Source organism: Ochotona curzoniae, unplaced genomic scaffold (assembly GCF_017591425.1).
Source record: "Ochotona curzoniae isolate NIBS_2020 unplaced genomic scaffold, NIBS_Ocur_1.0 contig_4754, whole genome shotgun sequence".
NCBI classification, from domain to species: Eukaryota; Metazoa; Chordata; class Mammalia; order Lagomorpha; family Ochotonidae; genus Ochotona; species Ochotona curzoniae.
The window spans coordinates 28,597-53,208 of NW_024466378.1; the positions used below are offsets into that span (position 1 = coordinate 28,597).

At 42.3% G+C, this 24,612-nt stretch overlaps 1 protein-coding gene across 1 annotated transcript in view; it reads left to right on the top strand.

Annotated features, from left to right (window-relative positions):
• Nucleotides 1-74: 74 nt before the first annotated feature.
• NME7 (NME/NM23 family member 7) overlaps nt 75-24,612 on the top strand; it is a 187,137-nt gene continuing 162,599 nt past the window's right edge. The window contains exon 1 of the mRNA XM_040987543.1: nt 75-185. Coding sequence (XP_040843477.1) covers nt 183-185 — 3 coding nt within the window. The 5' untranslated portion in view covers nt 75-182. The remainder of the gene's footprint in view (nt 186-24,612) is intronic.

A 24,612-nucleotide genomic window follows, 5' to 3' on the forward strand; every position in this document is an offset into this window, starting at 1 on the left:
CCGCGTCACGTTGAGGACCTGTCAGGGAGATGGGCATCACGGCGAGTCCTCCCAAGCACTAGGCACCCAGGGGCGGGCCCGGGGTGCGGCGGTGGGCGGGACTCCGTTGCCAGAGTAACCGGATGTTGATGGTGGCGTCTTCCTGCCGCGAAGCTGTTTCCCGGAGCTGAGATCTCGCAGCCATGGTGAGTGCTGAGAGAGGCCCTGGAGCTTCTCGGCTGCCCTGGAACATCCTCGGGACGCTTCCTTCCTTCTCCCCCGTTCCTATGGGTCGTCGCCGTGGCATTGCCTTCCCTTCCCCAGTCCTATGGGCCGTCCCTGCAGCACACTGAATTCCACTTCAATATAAACATGAATTTTTTACAGTCATGCTCAGAAAGTTTAGGGTTAACACGGGCAGTGCAAAACAGAGCAACATCCTTGTTTCAGATCCCACCCCCCCTTTTTTTTAAAGCCACTCAGTTGAACTAGCTGTCTTCCGTTAATGCATGACCTTCTAGGTCTGTGGTTAGAAGCACTTGAGAGTTCCTGGGATTCGTGTGCTTGCCCCTGACTCCTAGATATTTTGCGTGAATAAAAATGGAGCTCAGTATCCACGTATAGTCAGCACATACGTGATTTTTCTTCATCCACGTGTTTGAGAACGCCAAAGTTCTAGTGGACTAAGAGAACCATGGGAAATGACTTGGTGCTTGGAAAGGTTACTGTTCCTGGGATGTATCTGTAAGTTTCTCATCATTATTGCATCACCGCAGCTTGCTTCCCCATTACTGCTCAGCATTCTTTTTTGTAACCCAGGCATGCTCTTCCATACCCATGGCCTGTGGAGAGGTCTACAGGCCTTCACTTGAAGGACCCCATTTGCAGAAATCATTTCCAAGCTGACCACTGAGTCCTACCAGGTTGTTTGGTTTCCCACCTCAGCCTACACTTCAGTCTGTCGTTTTCACCTGTTGTTTAGTTTTGCATTTCACGATTAGAGACAGAGGTGCTGCAGGACAAGCTGTCGACCTTCGCAGATGCACTCATTTGCTCCCATCTATTAGAAGGCATTTGATTTCCAAGTATTATCTTCTGTTTGTGCTTTCGGCCACTTCCTGTCCAGTTTCTGCTCTTCAGTGTTCTAGTCATAGGTCTTATGAGAATGAAATAAAAACAAAAGCACCTCCCTTATGTTGTGGGTTCCCCCCCTACCAAGTGGTTGCTCAAATGCCCCTATCATTAAGCTGCTTGAAAGCATAGTATTTGCTTCAGCTTCTGCCCCTTCTCTTTGATTTTCAAGAATCCTTTGGTCCCTTTCCTAATGGTGTGGAGATGAAGTTGTCCTTGCCTTTGTTCTACTGGCCTGTTGAAGGCCAGTCACTAACTGCGCATGCCATTGTATTTTATTCAGCCTGGCTGTGGTAACTCTAGTCCATGACCATTCATTGCTGTCTTTGGCAGTGGCATGGCCTGTGTTGTCAATGCCATTCTGTGGGGTTCACATCTCACTTTTACTTCCTAGCCTGTATGTTCTCCTTGGATGATCTGTCCACACACGTGGATTCTACTGATGCTTAAGATCTACTCTTAAATTCTGTGTCTCATATCAGACTTACTAAGGTCTGGCTCACTTGCTTGCTGGATGCTTCTACCTGGGTGCTTTAAAGACCCCTCAGTCTCAGTACGAAACAAGCAAACTTGCTGTTTTTCTTCCTTGGTTTCTCCTATTTTTTTTTTTTCATCCAGTTATTTGATGACACTACTGCAGTACAACTCAAACTAGAAATCAGAGTCATCCTACATTCTTTAATATGCTTTGTTGTAGAGTGCGAGAGAGATCACACTGGTCCCACGTGTAGGGTTTAAGGAGAAATCTTTATTGTCCAAGCTTGGAGACAGCAGCTCCCTTTACACTCCAGGAGCCACTGCAGCAAGACCAAAAGTCAGGGTTCTAAAGCTGTCATCCTCTAATCATTGAAAGCCTTACAGGTGCAGGAGGCACGAAGGGAGCTAGATACCAGAGCCCAAAGTTTTCCTGTAGTTACCCTAACGTAGTACAATACAAGGCTGGAGGAGCCAGGTGTGCAGAGCCTCTGGAGTCATTTCTGTGGTGTCAGTTGTTCTGAATAGTGCAGAAGGCAGGAGCGGTGCGGCATACACAAGGAGACTCTGGAGCTATTTTCACACCTTCAATTAACTTGGATGGTGCCAGAGGAGGTAGAAAGGGCTGTTCCCTGTGAACTAACCAGGGTGCTAGCCATCAAGGGCTGCACTCCATCACACCTTCTGCCTATGTCACCTGTATTCCATTGGTCATTAGACGCTATTTTTGCTTAAAATTTCTTCATGTTTGCCTTGGCTATTTTTTTAAAAAAGATTTATTTATTTTTATTACAAAGTCAGATATACAGAGAGGAGGAGGAGAGAGAGGAAGATCTTCCTTCCGATGATTCACTCCCCAAGTGACCACAATGGCCAGTGTGTGCTGATCTGAACCAGGAGCCAGGAACTTCTTTCCGGGTCTCCCATGTGGGTGCAGGATCCCAAAGCATTGGGCCGTCCTTGACTGCTTTCCCAGGCCACAAGCAGGGAGCTGGATGGGAAGTGGGGCTGCTGGGATTAGAACCGGCGCCCATATGGGATCCTGGTACGTTCAAGGTGAGGACTTTAGCCACTAGGCCACTCCACCGGGCCCTGCCTTAGCTATTATATTAGTATCTTTTACAGTCTGGTTGGGAAATTCTCTAGTTTATTATTTTCTCTGCGACCAGAAAGAAACTGCTAAATTGCTTCTGTTAATTCCACTCACCTCTTTGGAAGTCTTGACTTTCCATTTCCTTCAGTCAAGCGTAGACTGGCACACAAGAGACCCTCCATGTCCAGCACTTGCCCTTCTAGCTTTTCTCTCACCCTTCCTAGACACTCATTTTTGCCTCTTTCTTTTTAGCTAGTTACTACCGAACACACCCAACAACTTCAAACTGGTACTAACTCTCTTCTCTCTGCTTGGTCCGTGCTATTGCTTTTCCCATTAGTCTTTCTTTGCCTATTAAATTTCTAGTGATCCATCTAAGATCTGGGTTAAGTGTCAATCATGCCTTTTCCTCCACCCAAGCAGGAGTAAATATTCTTTCTTGTTGTCACTGTCTACTTCTCTGATTGTATATGACATATTTAGTTGGAATTATTTGGTTATAGATTTTTCACTCTTACCAAACCGTGAACTGTTGAGGAATGGAAGTTTGCTGTGTTCACTGCTATTGCCTACAGGAGATTAGACACTCAAATATTTGCTGAATGTATGAGAAAATATGGAAAGATGGGGCAGGTGGTCTGCAGGAGACGGAGACTGGAATCAGAATTCTTACTTTTCTCCCAGGGCACCAGGAAAGCCATTATGAGGCAAGTGGAAGATGGTGTCATTGGCCTGTGCAGTGACATGGGGGATGGAAAGTGACGTTTGCTAAATACTGTTGTTGTTGTTTTCCACTGCCTGCTGCATTTTGGTTTGTTTATTGTCACACAGACTTACCAATGATACTGATAGCAAAAAAAAAAAAAAGCCAGTAAACTTCTCTTCCTGCTCTCATTTTCTCCAAGAAGACTGGAGCTTTGGGGTTGATGATTCTTCCAATTAGGGGCCCAGTGCAGGTCGTTCTGAAGAAGGAACTTTGCTTTGGAGACCTGAAAGATACTTGTCTCTTCATCTGGATCTTGAACTAACAAGATCTTAGTTTCTCAAGCAGAAAGGAAACAGGAGGGGAAAAAATAAGAGCTTATTATTTCATGGAATCAAAAGAAACAAATTGAGTGGTGAAGTGCATGCTTAGCTACACTGGGAGATACCTGAAGCAGAAGAGCATGAGATGCAGTTTGAGAGGTTAATGGAGGCCAACTTGTCTGCTTTTCATCTGTGTGTCTGCTAGCAGCCTGTATTACTCAAGTTGTGGTTTTGCCTTATTATTCTATTATTAAATGGATTGGTGCTATGTAGCCACATTTAAAAAGAGAGCTTAAGATAGAAACTTACAGTACTTACTGCACATGGTAAGGGTATCTTTTATGATCTTTTTTTTTATTATTTTTTAAAGATTTATTTTTATTATTTTTTCATTGGAAAGGCGGATATATAGAGAGGAGAGACAGAGAGGAAGCTCTTCCGTCCGATGATTCACTCACCAAGTGAGCGCAACGGCCGATGCTATGCCAATCTGAAGCCAGGAGCCTCTTCCGAGTCTCCCACAGGGTGCAGGGTCCCAAAGCTTTGGGCCGTCTTGACTGCTTTCCCGGGCCACAGGCAGGGAGCTGGAAGGGAAGCGGGGCTGCCGGGATAGAACCGGTGCCCATATGGGATCCTGGGGCGTGCAAGGCGAGGACCTTAACCACTTGTGTCACTGCGCCGAGCCCGATCTTTTATTTTTTAATTGTGTATATTTTTGAACATTTACATGAGAAGGCGATGTTTTTAAAATCTCAAGCATGCAGATTCACCTTTCTTTTATTTTTCATCTAATGACAGCATTCTTACTGTGTGAAAACAACAACAACAACAAAAACTTCTGAATGTATCAAAAACCTTTAATGGGCTAGAGTAAAATGTTCTTGTTTGTCTATGTATCCACCTCTCTCCGGTGCCATTTGATGTCCGTCCTTTATCAGAAGGCCATGGCACACTGTGTGCTGGCTAGCTTCTGATGCTTGTGTCACAGCAATGGTGGCTGGTCTCTCCGTCAGCAGCTGAGGGTGGAGGTTGTTAGCTCGGCTGCTGGGGCTCCCTGATGGCTGAGCTTTAATAGCAGCCTCACTGTGCACCTGCTTTTGTCAAAGTATGGTTCCTAGGAGCAGATTTAGGTTATGAACAGAAATGATAGAATCACATTCATTTGGTGAGGGAGAAATTGACAACTGTAGTTGACTGTCTTTCCTAGATGTTGCTTAGGAAAATGACTATACTGGGATCATGGATTTATGTATAAAGAGGGGGAAAAGGCAATTCTCAGACTCATCTAACAGAGATCTGAATGTTCGATAGCATCTTAAATGTAGCTTTTACTTGCATAGCGTCACTCCAGGTGAGCCATTTGTATAAAAGGGTCGAGAGTTAATCAGCTGTCTTCCTTGAGAATTAATCTAAGCTTTTGAAGTACAGATGTGTCAACGTTTCTATTTTAACAGAGCCTTCAAAGACCGTCTTATGATTGTTAAGTAAAGAACTGGATATTTTCATGAAATGCTTTTCAGTTTTCAGCTTTGTTTATAAAGTCTCTTACAGGTCGCTTGCCTGTTTTTATCTTGAGCCTCTGCACTTGTCTACCCACAATGCCTTTGGTTACTTGAACTGTTCAGCTGGGAGAAATGGTGTTATTTTTCTTTTTAAGGTTTATTTATTTGAAAGAGCGAGGCTGAGAGAAATCTCTCCCATCCACTGGTTTATTCCCTCAGCTGTCACCATGGAAAAAAGAGCCAGGTCGGGTCGGTACAGTGGCTCAGTGGTTAAGGTCCTCACCTTGCACACCCTGGATCCCATATGGACACCGGTTCCAATCCCGGCGGCCCCACTTCCCTTCCAGCTCCCTGCCTGTGGCCCAGGAAAGCAGTCGAGGACGGCCCAAAGCTTTGGGACCCTGCACCCGCATGGGAGACCCAGAGGAGGCTCCTGGCTTCGGACCGGCATAGTATCGGCCGTTGCGCTCGCTTGGGGAGTGAATCATCAGACAGAAGATCTTCCTCTCTGTCTCTCCTCTCTGTATATCTGACTTTGTAATAAAAAAATAAAATGAATCTTTAAAAAAAATTAAAAAAAAAGAGCCAGGTCAGCTTGCAGCCAGGAGTGAGAAAGTTCAACAGGGTCTCTCATGTCAGTGGAAGGGTCCAGACACTTGGCACCTTTTCCACTGCTTTTCCCAGGCTGTTACAGGAAGTTGGATCGGAAGTGGAGCAGCTGCAGCACAAACTGGTACCCATATGGGATGCCATCATCAGTTGTTCATCATCAGGCACTGGTGGCTATACACTGGTAAAAAAGGGGCATACAATGACCCTTACCTCATGAAATTATGGAAGAAAGCAGATGTTTGAAGATAAATAACATGTGTAAGTTGGGTTACAAAAGAAAATTACAAAGTGAAATGTACTTCAATAATAAAATATAAAATAGTTCTGACCTAGTCTGTGATGGGCAGGGAAAGCCTTCTTGATGCCATTGCTTTTTGAACGCCTTTTTTCCTTAATTGAAGTGAAATAGAATATGTGAACAAATACATGACTGACCATCTCAAAGGGTGGTAAGCTTTATGAAGAAAATGAAATTAAGTAATGTAATACTGCTGGTCTGAGAGCAAGTGGTCTTGAGCAGAACAATCAGGAAAGGTCCTCAGGAGAAAGTAGCTTTAAAAAAATACCTTTTTTGTTGTTGTTTAATCAGAAAATAGAGACACAGAGAGATCCTGCATCCAAAAGTTCAAATCCCCAAATGCCTGTAACACCGTGGCTAGGCCATGCTGAAGCCAGGACAGCGGGGCTCAGTTTGCGTCTCCCACGCGAGTGTTAGGGATCCAGATGCATGGGATGTCCCATGCCACCTTCCAAGGGATCCCCTTGGCAGGATATGAATCAGCAGCAAAGCTGGAACTTGAACGCTGGCACTTTGCTGTGGGCTGTGGGGTGGTCGCAAACTTCATCGTAACCACCGTGCCAAATGATTGCGCCAAGGAAGTGGAGTTTTAGGCTGAGTTCTCAGTAGTGAAAGGAAGTTTGCCCGGTGGAAATCTAGGAAAAGAAAATTGCAAGGGAAAATAGTAGTGACTAAAGAGGTGCGTTAGGCGCAAGGTGGAGAGCCAGTGTGTCTAAGGCCTACAGCCTTGGAGTAGAATTCCAGAGGCCGAGGCTGGCAGCACTGCAGATTGGAAATTACGAAACCTGGCAAGGATGTTAGATTTTATTCTAAACGTAGCAATAAAATCACTTGATAGATCGTACCTGTTTTATTAAAATGTTCTATTTGGTGGATCTGTGTTATTTGATCTTTAGCCATGTCATTTTGATTTAACAATGCCTGTTTTCATACCAGTTATAACAATAACATGCACGATCTTAGAAACTTTGGAAAATGTTTTGCTTCCTTGGAAGATCAGAGATTCTTAATTTCTCCCCGTATAATTGACATTTTGCAATTATCCACTTCTGGACCTCTCCCGTTTCCATAAGCTGTTCTCCAAGGTGTGGCAAGGACAGCTGCATGTTGAGGTGGTGGGTGTACATTTCTGTTTCTCCATGGAGGTTATGTTTCTGCTCTGATCTCCTGCTTCCTTTCTTGATAATGCTATAGCTTATGACCGATATCTTAGTCTCCAAAAATGTCTGTAGTATTTTTCATGAACCTTATATTCACTTTCTAGAAAAGTTGTCTATACTGTTTCACTACCAAAATCCATTGCTATTTTAAGATTTTCCATTAATTTGATGTGAACTAAATCAGTTTTGCTCAGGTCAGGTGCTGTGGCTTGGCGAGCTAAGCTTCCACCTGCAATGCCAGTACGCTGTTTGCTGTGTCTCGTCTGTTTCACTTCCCATATAGCTCGTTTATTGGAAGGGCAGATTTACAGAGAGGAGGAGAGACAGAGAGGAAGATCTTCCATCCAGTGGTTCACTCCCCAAGTGGCTGCAGTGCCAGGAGCCATGAGCTTCTTTCAGGTCTCCTATGTGGGCCATCCTCTGGGCCATCCTCCACTGCTTTCCCAGGCCACAAGGAGGGAGCTGGATGGGAAGCAGGGCTGCCGGGATTAGAACCGGCGCCCTTATGGGATCCCAGCACATTCAAGGCGAGGACTTTAACCACTACATTATTGCACCAAGCCCTATGCATAACATTCTATTAATAGTGCCTTAAAACATTCTTATGAGCCTTAAATAAGACAATTGGTATGAAATGAGCATATAAATGCCATATATATAAAATGTTATTAATCATGTTTAGCCAGATTTCTGCCTAATGAGAAGATAGTTGGGAAAAATGGAAGGAGATTAAACCTAAAACAAGCTTCAGAAATAAGTATTTGAGGCTAGTGATGTTTTTCTTCAGTTACGTGGATTTTGAAAAAAAAATTCATAGAATTTAGTCCCTTCTTTAATTTCTCTCATGTGTTACTTTACCTGATGGAAATAACCAAAGGCATGAAAAATGGGGGAAGGATGGGAGACAGTGGGACTCAGCCTTGAGACCAGTTTTATTACTGTGATATGATCTGTGGTGTTAGGAGCAGCTAAACATGTCTGATATGTTTCTCAAAAATATTAGATCTGAAACCCATGAAATTTTTTTAATTCTTTTTTTTTTTTAATTGGAGAAGCAAATTTCTAGGGGGAAGGAGAGACAGATAGAAAGATCTCCCATGCGGTGATTCATTCCCTAAATGGTTACAACAGCTAGAGCTGAGCTAATCCCAAGCTATAAGCCTTCTCTGGATCCCTCACGTGGTTGCAGGGTCCCAAGGACTTGAGACATTGCCTGCTGCTTTCTCCAGGCCACAGGCAGGAAGCTGGATGGGAAATGGAGCTGCCAGGACCCGAACCAGCGTCCATAATGGGATACTGTTGCTTTCAGGCTGAGAATTAGCCCATTGAGCCCCAAAATCCATGAATTTCTCTCCGGCTTAGATGGGTATTGAGAACATGTGCTTTCATTGCTGGTAGTTTAGTGTTTTTATTGTTCAATAATTCAGTTTGGGAAGTAGAGCTGGATTATTCCTGCCCAGTCTGTTTCTTGCTACTGAGGTGCAGCAACATGGCTTTTGAAAAACTGAAAATCCTTTCATGTGATGTGACAAGTACAGGTCTGTCATTTGTGTTAAAGCATCCTTATGCTTAAGTTCCTTATCAAGTTTCATTACTTATGTCCAAATTTCTATAAGGTTAATATTTACTTGTATCAGGTATCTCTTTTTTCACCATTAAGAATATTGAATTTTATATCCGAAGGGAGGATGACTCCATTAATAATGTGATCTCTGTTTTTGTACCATTTCTGTATAAAAGCTAGAAAATTAACTTCCCATTGTGTTTCCCTGCTGTGCACTTGGTAGAGACCATGAACAGTGAACTATTTTTTTATGAAGGGCTGTCTGCACCAGAGAAAATCTTTTGATTCTATGTCAAAAGCGATGCACTCTTTTACTCTTACAGAGAACTTTAGCTTTATTAATTCGTTCAACAATCATTTTTAAGTTCTTATTATGTATTGGGTCCTGTTCTAGGAACCCGGAATTCAACAATGAACGACAAAAGAGTTTTCTTCTTCTAGAGATGAAATGTCTGAAAGTTGTGAGACATATAATGAACAAGTTGCTATGTGGAATAATGATAGATACCAGCAATAGTTAAGAAAAAGTAAGCAAGGTAGAGGTACAGAGAATGAGACAAGTCGAAGGGGGATGATATTTAATTGGATCATAGTAAGGAAAATCTCTTCCATGGCAGACATTCCAGCAGAGATGAAGATGAAGTAATGGGGGGGGGGACCTCCCAAATGCTAGTCAGTAGAGAGGTTTCTGCTTGGTTTGTGCAGGAAGCAGCAAGAAAGCCAGCCTAATGAGAGCAGAGAAAAATGATAGAAAAGGCAGGCGATTTCGAGGTCAAGAGGTAGATAGAGGACACATGAGGTCATAGAACTGGGAGAGACTGGCTTTTTTTTTAAGATCAATAATTCTGAAATTGAGGTTGTGACCCACTAGCCAGTGGTAACCTACAAACGGAAGAGCAGGCAGCCTTTAGGAAACCGTGTAAAGCCAACAGCACCTTGGACAACAAAGGGTAAACATTGCTTCATGTAAGTTCTTTTCACTTTTTGGGGTTTTGTGTTTATTGGTTTGAAACGAATTCTTACTATAGAGTTTGATTTTTTTTAAAAAAAGTGAAATACTGGCCTTGCCCCTATGTTTTGTAGATAAACAGACGAAATGGCCTGTCCTCAAAGACTCATATGTCTTCTACATTCACATTTTGCTCTTGCTACTTCGTAACTGTGGTGTAAATTTATGAGGAACCATGAAACAACTCATTGAAAAATGAAATCCCTGACTCTTGGCTTCGAACTAGCTCTGTTCTGGCCAATCAAATCATTTGGGGAGTGAAACATTGCATGAAAGATCTTTCCCTGACTCTGTTCCTCTTCCTTTCAAATTAAAGCTGGAAAAATGGGGCCAGCATTGTGTTGTGCTAAGTAAAGCCGCCACCTATGATACTGGCATCTAGTGTGGACACGGGTTCTTCTTTTGGCACGTCAGTGCCAGTTCAGCTCCATGCTAGTGGCTTGGGAAAGCAACAGGAGATGATCCAAGCTTCCTTCTACCCAGATGAAGCTTCTGGCTCCTGGCTTCAACCTGACCCATTGCTGGCCATTTTTTGAGTGAACCAACAGATGGAAGAACTCCCTCTATTTCACCCTCTCTCTCCGTAACTTTTCCAATGTAAATAAATAAATCTTTTAAAAATAATGTAGAATTAGAATGAAAAAGTTTATTTTGGTATAAAATTTGTTAAAATCTGAGAGGCAAAGAGATTCCGAAAGGGGGACACCTCAGCAGCTCCCATCTGTTGATTCTCTCCCTATATGCCAACAAGAGCTGAGACTTAGCTGGGGCAAAAGCTAGGAACCTGCAGCAGCATTCATTTCCGTATGTGAATGGCAGGGAGCCAAGTACTTGGACCATCTCTCCTGCCTCCCAGGGATGGCATTCTTCTGGAAACTGAAGTCAGGAACAAGAAGCAAGCGTTGAGCCCAGGCAATCCAATATGGAATATGGGTATTCTAAGGGGCAACTTAACTGCAAGATGAAACTTTGAAATCCACACATAGTTTATAATAGGCATTTTCATGAACTTGTTGAATGTCCCTCCTGTGAATTGAGTTCCTTTGTTTGCATCAGGACACAATTACATTTTAATTCCATTTTCCCCTGAATATTTTGAAGTACTTTGAGATGACTGATTCAGTATTCAATGACTTCTAATTTCTGAATGAAGAAAATGAAGTAAAAATATTTGGTTAATACCATCTCAATAAATTATCCTCTCTTCTTTACTATGTTTGTCTTATTTTTCATATCTTTGTATTTTTTCTTAAATACAGGAAGGGATAGAGAGGGAGAGAAAGAAATCCAGGACCGCAAGAGATAGTAGACGGCAAATCACCCAAAATGCTAGACAGAAGAGATTTCCAAGGCCATAAAAACAAAGAAATGGAGCCATCTCGGCCCCTCTGCCTGTCACCCCTGCCCTTCCCAACATCCGCTCTGCCCTGCCCTAGGCCCCAATCTTCTGCAAAACAGTGCTAGTACAGATGAAACCACCATCAGAGAAATGCACTTGGCGTTTATCTCTGCCTCCTTCTGGCTTAGAATGAGGACTCAGCATCAGGTTGAAAAAATGAGCTTTCTGAGAGCAAGGTTTTGTGTTATTCACAGGTTAGCACACAAAGGCCCATGGTACTGGTTTTCATAGAAGACTATCCTGATTGGGCCCGGCAGCGTGGCCTAGCACCTAAAGTCCTCGCCTTGAACGCACTGGGATCCCATATGGGCGCTGGTTCTAATCCCAGCAGCTCCGCTTCCCATCCAGCTCCCTGCTTGTGGCCTGGGAAAGCAGCCGAGGATGACCCAAAGCTTTGGGACCCTGCACCCGTGTGGGATACCCAGAAGAAGTTTCTGGATCCTGGCTTTGGATTGGCTCAGTACTGGCCGTTGCGCTCTCTTGGGGAGTGAATCATCGAACAGAAGATCTTCCTCTCTGTCTCTCCTCTCTGTATATCTGACTTTCCAATAAATGAATAAATCTTGAAAAAGAAAAAGACTATCCTGATTAATACAGTGAGCTTTTGGGAGATGGTTGCTATGTGTTGAAGCTAAATTCTTACTTGTACAAACAACAAATGTGTAATTTTTTAAAGATTTATTTTTATTATTTTTTATTGGAAAGGCGGATATACAGAGGAGAGACAGAGAGGAAGATCTTCCATCCGATGATTCACTCCCCAAGTGAGTTCAACGGCTGATACTATGCCGATCCAAAGCCAGGAGACTCTTCCGGGTCTCCCATGCGGGTGCAGGTTCCCAAAGCTTTGGGCCGTCCTCGACTGCTTTCCCAGGCCACAAGCAGGGAGCTGGAAGGGAAGCGGGGCTGCCGGGATTAGAACCGGCACCCATATGGGATCCTGGGCGTGCAAGGCGAGGACCTTTAACCACTTGCGCCACCGCGCTGGGCCCAACAAATGTGTTATTTTAAAGACAGGATTAAACTCGGGAGTTTTGGAGAGTTTTCCAAAAACTTAGTGAGATTAATACACATGCACAAATCAGACCTTTTTATGTTGCAGAGAAGATAATCTTGAAATAACTTAATATTTCAACAATCATTGTCTTTCATTATTTAAAATTCATATTACTAAATGCTGGACATTACAAAATAGAAAATTCTTATTACATAATGCTGGGCATTACACAACAGCCAGGAGAATTCATTAAATATTACTCTTTTACAAGAAGGGTTTCTTGCAAAGTGATAATTTCATCATTGTTTGATAAATAAAAAATTTTCAAAGTTCATTGGGGCTGGGCAGGGGATAAAAGAAAAATTCAGATTTTTTATGCAAAGAATTAGAGCTTTAATTGTGATCTGACATATGGTACCTTTTCATTAAAACATTTCTTTAGGTTCTGATAGCTGGATAGGATTAATAAAAGCCAAAAGAAGCTTACTCACATATATATCAGAATGGGAAGTCTATTTTCCTGGTGTTAATATCTGTCATTTATCAAATATGTACTCTGTTTCATGTTCTTATCATTTAAGGAAATAATCTCAATTTTTAAATCCAGCCAGATTATACTTAGAAGATGGTAGGACCAGTTTTGAACTTGTTTAACCTGTCTATGCTCATGTTCTTTCAAGATTACTTCAATTGGACTAAGTATTAAAAATGCTTAATTTCTAGGAGAAATTCTTAGTTTTATGTAGCAATAGGTAGAATATTTTTGTTAAATGATGTATGATTTATTTTCCTCTAGACTCACATTTTACTTAACATTTGAGGCCCTTTAAAAAAAAACAATAATATAACTTCTGTGAGAGAAAATATGTTTTTTCTTTGAACTGTTTTTTGATACAGTTTAGTTGGCATGGAGGGGGGCGGTTTCCCTTCCCCCTCCCCAGGTTCCCTCTCCTCCCCTCTGTTCTCACCTCCAGTCTTACAATAGGTGTCTTTTGTGAGTTTTCGCAAGTCCTTCATGCTGTCACTGGGGTGTCTCCCATCAAGGTAGATTACCAGCCCTGTTGCTGTTGCTGTGAGTCCATCCTTGTACTGCATGCAGGAGGACTTGCTTCTCTCTGTTTCCACCTTAGAACATAATTATTTCCACTGTATTTCCATGTTGTAGCCCCTTGAGTACAGTCCACCACAGGGAGAAGATTAAAAATAAATAAATAAGGATCATGAACCTTCATTCACGTGAGGTTAATGGACTTGTAACAAAAGTATCAATGTGACTACCATGGTGAACAAGAATGTCTTTTTTCCTATGCATCTTTGCATAGGAATAAATGTCAGCGTGTGTCCCAAGGCACTAGTGAAGTTAAAGGAGGACTAGATCCTCATTACTTAGGGGCAGTCACAATAACAGTGATAGAAAGGACATTAACCCCCGGCACAGTGGTGCAATGGGTAAGGTCCTCGCCTTGCACGCCCCGGACTCCATATGGGCACCAGTTCCAATCCCGGCGGCCCCACTTCCCATCCAGCTCCCTGCCTGTGGCCCAGGAAGGCAGTCGAGGACAGCCCAAAGCTTTGGGACCCTGTACCCGCGTGGGAGACCCAGAAGAGGCTCCTGGCTTCGGATTGGCTCAGTACTGGCCGTTGCGCTCACTTGGGGAATGAATCATTGGACAGAAGATCTTCCTCCCTGTCTCTCCTCTCTGTATATCCTCCTTTCCAATAAAAATAAAATAAATCTTTAAAAAAAAAAGAAGGAACATTAACAATCTCAGGTGACTATAAATAATCAGTCTCTTTGAGTGATTGATTAATGAATTACATCACAAGATGTTATTACTAAAGGTACAAGTAACTAGAAATGAAAAAGGTAAAATGCACATGTAGAATCCTCAGATTTGCCATCATATTATCTTATATTAGAGGAAACATATGATATATGACCCTTTGGGATTGGCTCATTTCCCTTAGCCTAGAGATCTCTAGTTTTGCCTATTTGGTCACAAAGAATTATATTTGATTTTTTTAAAATAGCTGAGTAGTCTTCTACAATGTAGATGCACCACATTTCTTTATCCAGTCCTGTGCTAATAGCCATGTAGGTTGTTTCTATGTTCTTGCGATTGTTGATTGTGCTGCAATGAACTTTGCAGTGCATTGTAGTGCATGTTACTTTCACATGTAACAAGTCTTTTGGAGATATTCCTAGGAGTGGAATTGCTGGGTCATGTGGTAGGTGGATTTTCAGTTGCCTGAGTAGTCTCCATGCAGACTTTCATAGTGGTTGCACCAGCCTGCAATCCCACCAGCAGTGGAGTAGGGTTCCTTTTTCCCCCTCATCCCCGCAACCTCTCCAGCAGGTGTTGTTGATAGTTTTCTGTATGTGGGCCGTTCTTACTTGTGTTAAGTGGAACTTCAGTGTTGTTTTTATTTGAATTTCCCTTATTGTCAGGGAGCTTGAACATTTTTTCATATGCCTGTTAGCCATTTGAATTTGTTCCTTTGAGAAATATTCATTTCCGTTGCTCATTTCTTGACTGGTTTGTTTGTTTTAATGTTATGGTTGTTCTGGTGTTCTTTGTATATTCTGGAAATTAGCCCTTTGTCTCCTGTGTAGTGTGCAATGATCTTCTCCCATTGGTTTGGTTGCCTTTTTACTTTGTTTCTTTTGCTGTACAGAAGCTTTTCAGCTTAATGTAGTCCCATCTGTTTCTTTGCATTTGATGATTTTTCTAGGAAGTCTATACCTTACTTGCAGAGCATTTTCAACTTTTTCTTCCAAGAGTTGGATGATTTCTGGGTGTAGATTTAGATCTTTTATCTATTTAGATTTGATCTTTGTGTGTGGTGAAAGGTGTGGGTCTTGCTTCTTATTTCTGCAGGCCGTTAAGCAGTTTTCCCAACAACATTTTTTGCAGAGACCTTACTTTTTTCTTGGATTGTTTTCCGTTTTCTTGTTGAAGATTAGATCATTCTGCATGTGTGATTTCCTTCTGGTGTTTCTATTCTACTCCATTGGCCTTCCTCTCTGTTTCTGTGCCAGGACCAGGCTGTTTTGATAACTCCTACAGCCCTTTAATATATCCAAATTTGTAAAAGACCTGGAAAATATGAGGGTTAAATCTTTTCAAAAAATTGCAATTCATATTTTGACTTTGTCAAGAGCTTCTGAAAAATGCAGTATTTTAATGTATAATAACAGGGCTAAAATGGCTGTGGAACCTGCTGTGTTGAAATTCACACTGGACATTAGGTGGCGCTCCTCCACCACTTTTTCTATTCTTTCAGGAAAAGCTATCCAATATGAATTAATTCTAATCATGCTGATGTGGCAAACACCACTCATCTCTAAGTCACAGAATTGTACAGTATCTCAAATTATTTCTTGCCAAAGACATATGCTTTTTTCCCTTTTTTATTAGCCTAACTGTTGAAGATTAGACTTAAAAAATATTTTTTGTGAAAGTTGTCACTACCAAAGTGTCTCTTTTTATTTAAAATTTTTAAATTTGATTACATAGTTGAGAAGGATGCATATCCACGTGGGCCTCTGATTAGGGTGGTCAGGGTTGAGTTGTGGAGAAAGCTGGCTGGGATAAATGCTTCAGTTGATTTTTTTTTTTTCCCTCCAGTGTCCATGGGAAGGTGCAGGTGGAGAGGGAAGGGGCCCTCTGCTTGCTATGCAACTACATCAGCATCTCTGGTCGGAGGACAGTCATTTGATGATACCTTAGAGACCCCACTGTGGAAAAGGATGTTCCAAGGTGTTGACTTGAATGGTTTTGATAGTTCTGAGACATTGTTGGTTTCATTACTCCAGAGCTGAGGAAATCTTTCCAAGGTCTATGGGCTGGTCATGTCTACCTCAGCGTATTCATAGACCCAAGGACATCATGCAGTGCTTGGCCAAGAGAACTGTCTAACATGCACTGCTTTCCATCCTATAACGAGGCATTCAGCATCTTGTGCTGGCCTGGATGAGCTGGATTTCATGTCCCTTATATGCATCTGGGTATGCTGTCCACTGCATGGGCATCAGCAGCTTAAGAGACCCTGTCCCAGTTCATGCACTCTAAGTTCAGACTACATGTCTTGTGGTTTCCCCTGAGAATGGGGTTTGAGTCTAGTGGTCTAGTTGGAGAAACCCCCAAGAAACCTTGCCTGGGAAGCCCTCAGGCTTGACTCTTGTGTGCACCAGTTAATGCAGCATCAGGTTCAGCCTAATTCCCACACCAGTCAACTCACATACTGGTCGGTGCACTGCCTAGTCAGTCCTGTCCTGAGCCCCATCTTTCACACAAGCTAATGGGTTCTGTAGCCTAGCCCACCTAGCCTGCCCAGGACCAGCTCCTAAGTATACTGGCAGGTGTTGCAGCCTAGTAAGGGTGACCACAAATAAAGCCTAGTAGGCCTGACCCCAACCCCAGTTTTTAATGTGCTGTGAGGTGTTGTGGCCTAGCTCAGCCTAAGCTGCCCCAATCTCTGTCACTCCTGTGAACTGGCTGGTGGTGCAGCCTTGACCATCCCAGCCCACATTCTGCAGTGGGTTTTGTATATGCCAGTGGGAACTGTGGCCCAGCCCGGCTGAGGCTGCCCCAGTTCCGGCCCTTGCCTGCAGGTGCTGCAGCATAGCCTGGCCTGGCTAATACCCTGCCCTGGCTCTCATGTGCACCGTTAGATGCTGCAGGCTAGCCCAGCCTCATCTACCCTCACACCTACCCACACACATGACATCAGGTGATGCAGTCCAGCCCACGTGCATGCCTTTGGGTACCACAGTCTTGTACGGTCTAGCCTGCCTCCAGCCCTTTCTCTTGCATTCGCCAGTAGGCGCTGCAGTCTAGCAGGGGATCGTGCAAGTTGCCCTGCCAGGCCCACTTCCAGCCCTAAATATTGCACATGTCAACAGTATAGTAGCCTGTCCCAGCCTGGGCTTCCTCCATCCCAACTCCTGCCATTGGGGGATACAGCCTAGTTTGGCCCAGCGTACCTCCAGCCCCAGTTCTCGTGGTCAACAGAAGGAGCTTCAGCCTAGCAGAAGAGTCGCCCAATTCCCCAACCAAACCCACCTCTAGCACTGGATCTTGCCTGTGCCTGTAGGTGCTCAGTGTGGATGACCCATCCCCAGTCTTGGCACTTGCTGGTGAGTACTGCAGCCAGGCCCCAGCTGGCTGTTGCCCCAGTCCAACTCTTGCCAGTGGTGCAACAGTCTTACCCAGCCCTGTCCACATCTTATTCTGGCTCTCATGTGCACCAGTGGGTGCTGTGGGCTGCCCCCAGACCTGACCCTCTTGTATGCGGATAGGTGCTGCAACCTTGCCTGGCCTGAACCTCCTCAGCTCCAGCTCTCACACTTACTAGCAGGAGCTGCAGGCTAACAGAGTAGTCCCCCAAATTTCCCTACCAGACCTGCTCCCTGCCCTGGATCTCACAAATACCAGTGGGTGCTACAAACCTGCCTGGCATCATCTGCCCCTGGTCCTGTCACTTACTAATGGGTTTTGCGGCCTAGCTCAGCCAATTGCTGGACCTGGTTCTTGCATGTAGTGGCAGGTGCTGTAGCGTGGCCCAGCCTAGACGACTGTCAGGCCTAGCTCTTCTGGGTATAGATGGTTTCTACAACCTTTCCTAGCCTGGCCCAACACCAAAACCAAAACTCTCAGCTACCCTGGTGGATTCTGCAGTACAGTAAGGTTGAGTCCACAAATCCCCTATTTAATTTGCCCACCTGCAGCATTCTTCAGCTTGCTGGTAGGTACTACAGCCCAGCTTGATGTGACCTAATCTTGTCCCTGGACATTCACTGATGGGTGTTGTAGCCTAACTCTGCCCAGTGTGCACCACAGCCATGGCTTTTGCATGAGCCAGTAAATGATGCTATTTGCAGCCCAGCTCTCCTACGTGGGCAGATGCCTTGGCCTGACCCAGACATGCCCTCTGGAATCCCTTTTCTGAACCACCCATCTCAGCTCCTTTGGTTACTTGCTGGTGTAGTGGCCTGGGCCTGGGTATGATCCGTAAAGGCCCCTAGTAGTCATTCCACACGTGTCAGACACTCCCTCTGCAGCCCCTATTGTGATACACCCCCAGTCCCAACCCCATGCGGCAGTCTGTAGCCTTCCCCATGCGGGACTGCTGGCCTCTTGGCACCCAGGTGGTATGTGTTCTGTCTAGCTGCCCAGGTGGCATCCAGACTCTTTTTAATTGTTAACAAAAAAAAAAAAAAAACCTCAAACAGTAGACTGTAAGACAAAAGTCACATGAATCATGTGTACTCCGAAGGAAAGACAGGTCTGTCCTAACACCTCTTCAGATGGGGTATGTGCTAAACAATACTTCTAACACTACCTGATCTAGTTTTGCAACTCTACAGACGTATGCTTTTGTCTATAGCCATTTAAATCTGCATTACTTCCATCACAAACACTATTGTTTGTCCACAAACAAATATTTTAAAAGATGCCTTCTATTTTTTTGTAAAGATAATATTCACAAAGACAGTAGCTGGCTATAGTTAATGCATGAAATTCATGAAAATCTACATATGTACTTAGCATATGCAGCATAGAGCTTCCCTTCTGTCTGTAACCAGGGTCACTATACACTATATCCAGGAACCTGTGCCACTGTGCTTGAACTGTGATTTGCTTATTTCTACTATTTTCTGCTTCAGACTTTAAATTGGATGGAAGTCAAAATTTTTTGAGATAGGCACGACTTTCTCTGTTTTTACAAAGGAAGTAGTTGAACAAAAGAATAGTCTCATCAAATCTGGTTATGTGTACCATTGGTTTTTCCTAGAGTGAGCAAAGAATAGGAGAGAAATGAGCACAGGAAAGAGAAAATGTGATAAAAAATAATGTACCGGGGTGTGTCTAACTTGTTACTATCAAAATGGATTTAAGGCCTCTGTAGTGGAATTGGGTTGCCATCCCACTGTATCCTTCCTGTGTACTGCAACTGCAGAACATGTTCGCTGTTTTGTTTTTTACACCTTCTTTTTGCCAAGCTCCATCACACTCCTCAAAGTCCTGTGACTTTGATTCTCTGGGATTTTTCCATGTTGAATTGTCCTTGTCTTGGTTTTAGCCTTTCCTCATAGAGGGCTTGTCACTCAACTCTAGTTGAAGAAGGACTCTCAGCTCATTCTCGACTGGTTAGCATATTTACTTTAAATAAATATGTTTATTAGAAAGGCAGATTTACAGAGAAAGAGAGACAGAGATAAAGATCTTCCATCCACTGGTTCACTCCCCAAGTGGTGACAATGGTCAGAACTTAGCCATTCCAAAGCCTAAGAGCCAGGAGCTTCGTCCAGGTCTCCCATGTGGATGCAGGGTCCTAACGTTTTGGGCCATCCTGTACTGCTTTCCCATGCCACAAGTAGAGAACTGGAAGGGAAGCAGAGCAGCTGGGACATGAATCCGTATCCATATGGGATGCTGATAGGTGCAAGGTGAGGACTTAGCCACTGAGCCATGATATTTGCTTTATTCTGTTGTCCTTATAACATGTAACATTACTTGAACTACATGTGTATGTGCATTATATTTTAAATTTTACATTCTGTGAAGGGAGACAGAAAATGAATAAGTTAGAACCATGTGTACACAGACCTGTAGGCCTTGAATATCCATAGTACCTCTTGTAGTGCTGGGCAGAGAGAAGACATTCAAGGTTTGTTTGAGGAATAAAGGAATGAATAAAATAAACTTTTCATGCATGCCTGCATAAAGTAAACTTTTCATGCATTTATTTGACAATAGATTGTAGACAAATGCTACTTTTAAACTTTGCTCATTTATTTATTCAGCAAATATTCAATGACATTGACTGTGTGCTGTGTATGCCCAGTTCTTTACAATCCATCCATGAACAAGAAGACATAAATCTCTTCCCTAAAAAAGACTTCCATTCTGTTGGGGGATATATACATAATAAATAATACATAATAATTAATAAATAATATACATGCTAATTGAGCATGTTAAAATTTTAAAAGTATTTATTTACTTAATCGAAAGGTAGAATGACAGAGAGAACAAAAGTTAGCAACAGAGAAAAATCTTTCACCTGCTGCTTCACTCCCTAAGTGACTGTAATAGTTGGGGCTTGGCCAGGCAGAACCAAGATGATATAGGAACTCCATTCTGGTCTTCCACATGGGTCACAGGAGCTCTAGTATTTGGGTCATCTTTTGCTGCTTCCCAGGCACATGTATATATGACAAGTTGGAGTGGAAACGGAGAAGCAAGGACTTGAGCTGGCACCCATGTGCCAGTTGCTAGCTTTGCATACGATGATTTAACCTGTGGTCAGGGTAACGGATGCTAAGAGTGCTGACAGGTACATAGATTTTAAAGGTAGATGTCTCAGGTCAGTCTTGCAGAAAAACTGAGAAAAGAGATTTTTATGATAATTGACAAAATATTTGAGAATGAGAATTGAGCAAAGATTTAAGAATGAGAAAGGATGATCATGCAGTTATTTGAGAAGTATTTAAGGAAGCAGAGAAACCAGTGGAAAAGCTCTTAACTGGGAGCATGCTGCATGTTCAAGGAACAATATAGCTAAGACAAAGTAAACAAGAGTGGTAGTTGTGAGAGATGAATTCAGGGATGTAATTGAAGGTCATATCTTGCAGAACTTTGAAAGTTGACGTTATTTGCATAGAATAAAAGAATTGCATAGAAGTAGGAACTCTTGAACTTAAAGGAAAAGACTTATAGAATTTATAGAATCACTTTGCTCCTTTTTTGAGAGTGAATATAGCAAAGCATGGATATAAGTAGAGAGGGGGCGTCAGTCTTGATGAGAGAATATAGAGGCTTGGCATAGGTTGGTTGTGATTAACAGTAGTCAAATGGTTATGATTTGTATATGTTTTGCATGTAGAACTAACAGGATTTCCTAATGCATTTGATCCGTCATCTGAGATAAAGAGTGGGTCAAGGATAAGATTCAGAGATTATCTGGGAATTTTGTCCTAAACAATGGTAAAGGTGGAGTTGCTACTAACAGAGATTTGGCAAGGCAGCTGGGCATAAGAGTTTAGTTTTGGGCCTGTTAAATTTAAAGATGTCTGTCTGATAGCATGGCAAGAAGTTATTGCCTACGTGAGCCTGGTTATCTATTTCAAAATTGTATTGATTTTTATATTTCAGAGAAAGGGAGAGAGAAGAAAGAGGGGGTGAGGGAGAAGTGAGGAACTCAGTCTAGGTCTTCCATGTGGATGTGTCAAGGACCCAGCTGTCTACCCAACACTGCTGTTTTCCATGGTGCATTGACAGAAAGCTGCAATTCAAAGGAGAGCTGAGGCTTGAACCCAGGCAATCCTGTGTGGGAGAGGGCATCTCTCTCTAGTGGCATGCTAACCCCTGCACTTAACACTTGCCCCTAAACCTGAAATTCAAGGGAACATTCTGACCTGCCATTTTTCAGTGTTGTAGATTATATTTAAAGCCATTGAATTGGACAAGATTACCAGGAGAGTAAGTGTAGCTAGAGATAAGAGGTCCGTATATAAAGTTGTAAAGTATATTAAGAAATCAAGGAGAAATGCAGTAGTGGAAAGGAAGAGGATTTCAAATGAATAGCTAGAGACTCTTAACGTTAGAAACCAGGAAAAGGGAACCAGTTGGAATTAGACCAAAGAAATAGAAATAAAGGAATATGGATTAGTGTGGAAAGCAGTGAGCGGAAAATAGAAAATCAATGAAACCAAAAATTGATTCTTTGTAATGATTAGTGTAGATCACCGTTTAGCTGAGGGAGAGAGAGGACCAAAGATGTCAACTGCTGAATTCAAGAATGGAAAAGGATACAGCTCTATTTACAGTGAAAAGCCTAGACCAAGATGATGGCTGCGGTGAATTCTAGTAAGCATTTATTGAACAAATATTAGAAATTTTCCAAACCCTTTCTAGAAAATAAAGGAGGCTCTTCTTTGCAATTTATTCATCGAGCTTGTTTTATTGTATGACTAACTTGGGAAAAAAAACGTAAGGAAGGAACAGACATCCCTCATGAATAGTAGATGCAAAAATCTTCATCAAAACTCAACAAACTGAATGCAGGAATATACAGAAAGGGTTTATTTACCATTTTCTCTTCAAATTTATGCTGAGAAGGACAGGCTTGTTTATCATCTGAAGATCAATTAATACAATACAGACTAGCAGTCAAAGTAAAGAGAAAAGCACCGACATGATCAATAGAAACAGTGTTTTGCAAAACCCAACACCAGTCCTAATAAAAATTCTCCACAAATTAGGAATGCAAGAGAACTTTTTCGAACTAAGATTCATAAAACTCCACAGCCAAGCAACATACTTAACAGTGAAGGTAGGATGTATTCTTCTGAAGTTGGGAATGCCAGTAGAATGTCTGCTTGCTTTCGTTTTATGCAGCACTGTAATGACCTTCCAGCCAGTATACTTGGGCAAGAAAAAAGAAATAAAAGACATCCTGATTAGTAGGGCAAAAATTATCTTTATTCACAATAACATGGCCTTAGATCCGTAGACATTTTAGAAAATGTAGGAAAAATGCTATTACAAATATTGTATTCAGCTTCACAGTATAGGATTAGTATCCAGAAAGCAATTATATTTCTGTATAAGCTATGGAGAATACATTCTAAGACTTTTAGTAGGTATTTTAAAATGTGAATAGTTGAGAATTCTGTATCATTTTTTTTCTTTGCATGCATACAGATGATAATCTTTAATTTTTTAAAATTAGGGGCAACAGCAAATTAATATTATTACTAATAGAATAGATCAATATAACTAAATAAGAATTATGTGATTGTAGCTGCTGAAACTATCTTGTATTATACCTACCCTTCTTAGGTGAGTGACTAAGTACATATTTTTTTTTTAAGATTTATTTTTTATTATTTTTTATTGGAAAGGCGGATATACAGAGAGGAGAGACAGAGAGGAAGATCTTCCGTCCAATGATTCACTCCCCAAGTGACTGCAACGGCCGATACTATGCCGATCCAAAGCCAGGAGCCTCCTCTGGGTCTCCCATGCGGGTGCAGGGTCCCAAAGCTTTTGGGCCATCCTCGACTGCTTTCCCGGGCCACAGGCAGGGAGCTGGAAGGGCAGCGGGGCTGCCGGGATTAGAACCGGCACCCGTATGAGATCCCGGGCGTGCAAGGCGAGGACCTTAACCACTGAGCCACTGTGCCAGGCCCCCTGAGTACATATTTGATTGAGTAGTACTGATGTCTTCTTGTTTAAAGGAAGAACCTTTGTTAGAATATCCATCTTTCTGCCTTCATTACTCTTGTGTTTTTAAGTTAAATATAAGTTGAATACAGTTATTGTTAATTTCATAACTGATATGGCTACTGACTTAAATGTAAGTAGTATATATGATAGCATGGATTCACTGGGCAAAAGAATAACTCATGCAGGGCGGGAAGGTGTGAGATTTCCTCTTGTTAACTAGAATAGCATGCAATTTAAAACTTACAAATTGTTCAAGTTTCCACTTGATATTATACCACAGTTGACTGTGTGTAATTTAGATTTCAGATAAGTGAAGGCATGAAAGTGAGATCATGGATTAAGGGAGGTGATTGGCATACAATGAAGATTCTGAAAAAAGAAAATGTAAATCCATTTACAGTGGCATCCAATGAATAAAATACTTGAGGGATATTTTTAACATAAGCGCAATGTTTCTGTCTGAGAATTAGAAAACATTGTTGAGTAAAATTAAGGCTCAAATCAATGGGGAATGTCAGTTCATGAATTGGAGAACTTATTAAGGCAGCAGTTCGCTCTGATTGGTTAAGAGATTCAGTACTGTTCCCATCCAAATTTCAGTAGACAGCATTTCCACAATTGACAAAATGATACATTAGAAGGACCAAGGTTTACCAAGCCACTCTGGAAAAAGAACAGCAACGTAAGGACTTAAACTTTTTCAAAACTTACTATAAAGCTACAATAATCAACAAAGTGTGGTAGTGGCAATGGGCTAGATTATTATAAAGAGAATTGAGATTGAATTGAGAAAGAAATAAGACCAGCTTTTTTTTTTTTGACAAAAATGACAAATCTGGTGAAGAATAATTTTGTAATGTCTAAATTGATAAACTCAGGCCTTTTTCTCACATCATACATGAAAAGTGACTCAAAATCAATCATAGCCCTAATTGTAAATCCATCAGGCTCTTGAATGTATCGCTGTCACTTTAGGTCAGGCAGACTTTATATCTGATATCCAAAACACGAGTGAACTTTGCATTTGCTTCCCTAGTGGAAGGAACAGTGTGAGATAATAAGATCTCTGCCCCAAAGTATCGATCTTAGTCCCAGAGGTACACTTCTTTACTCAGATGGGATAAAAGATAG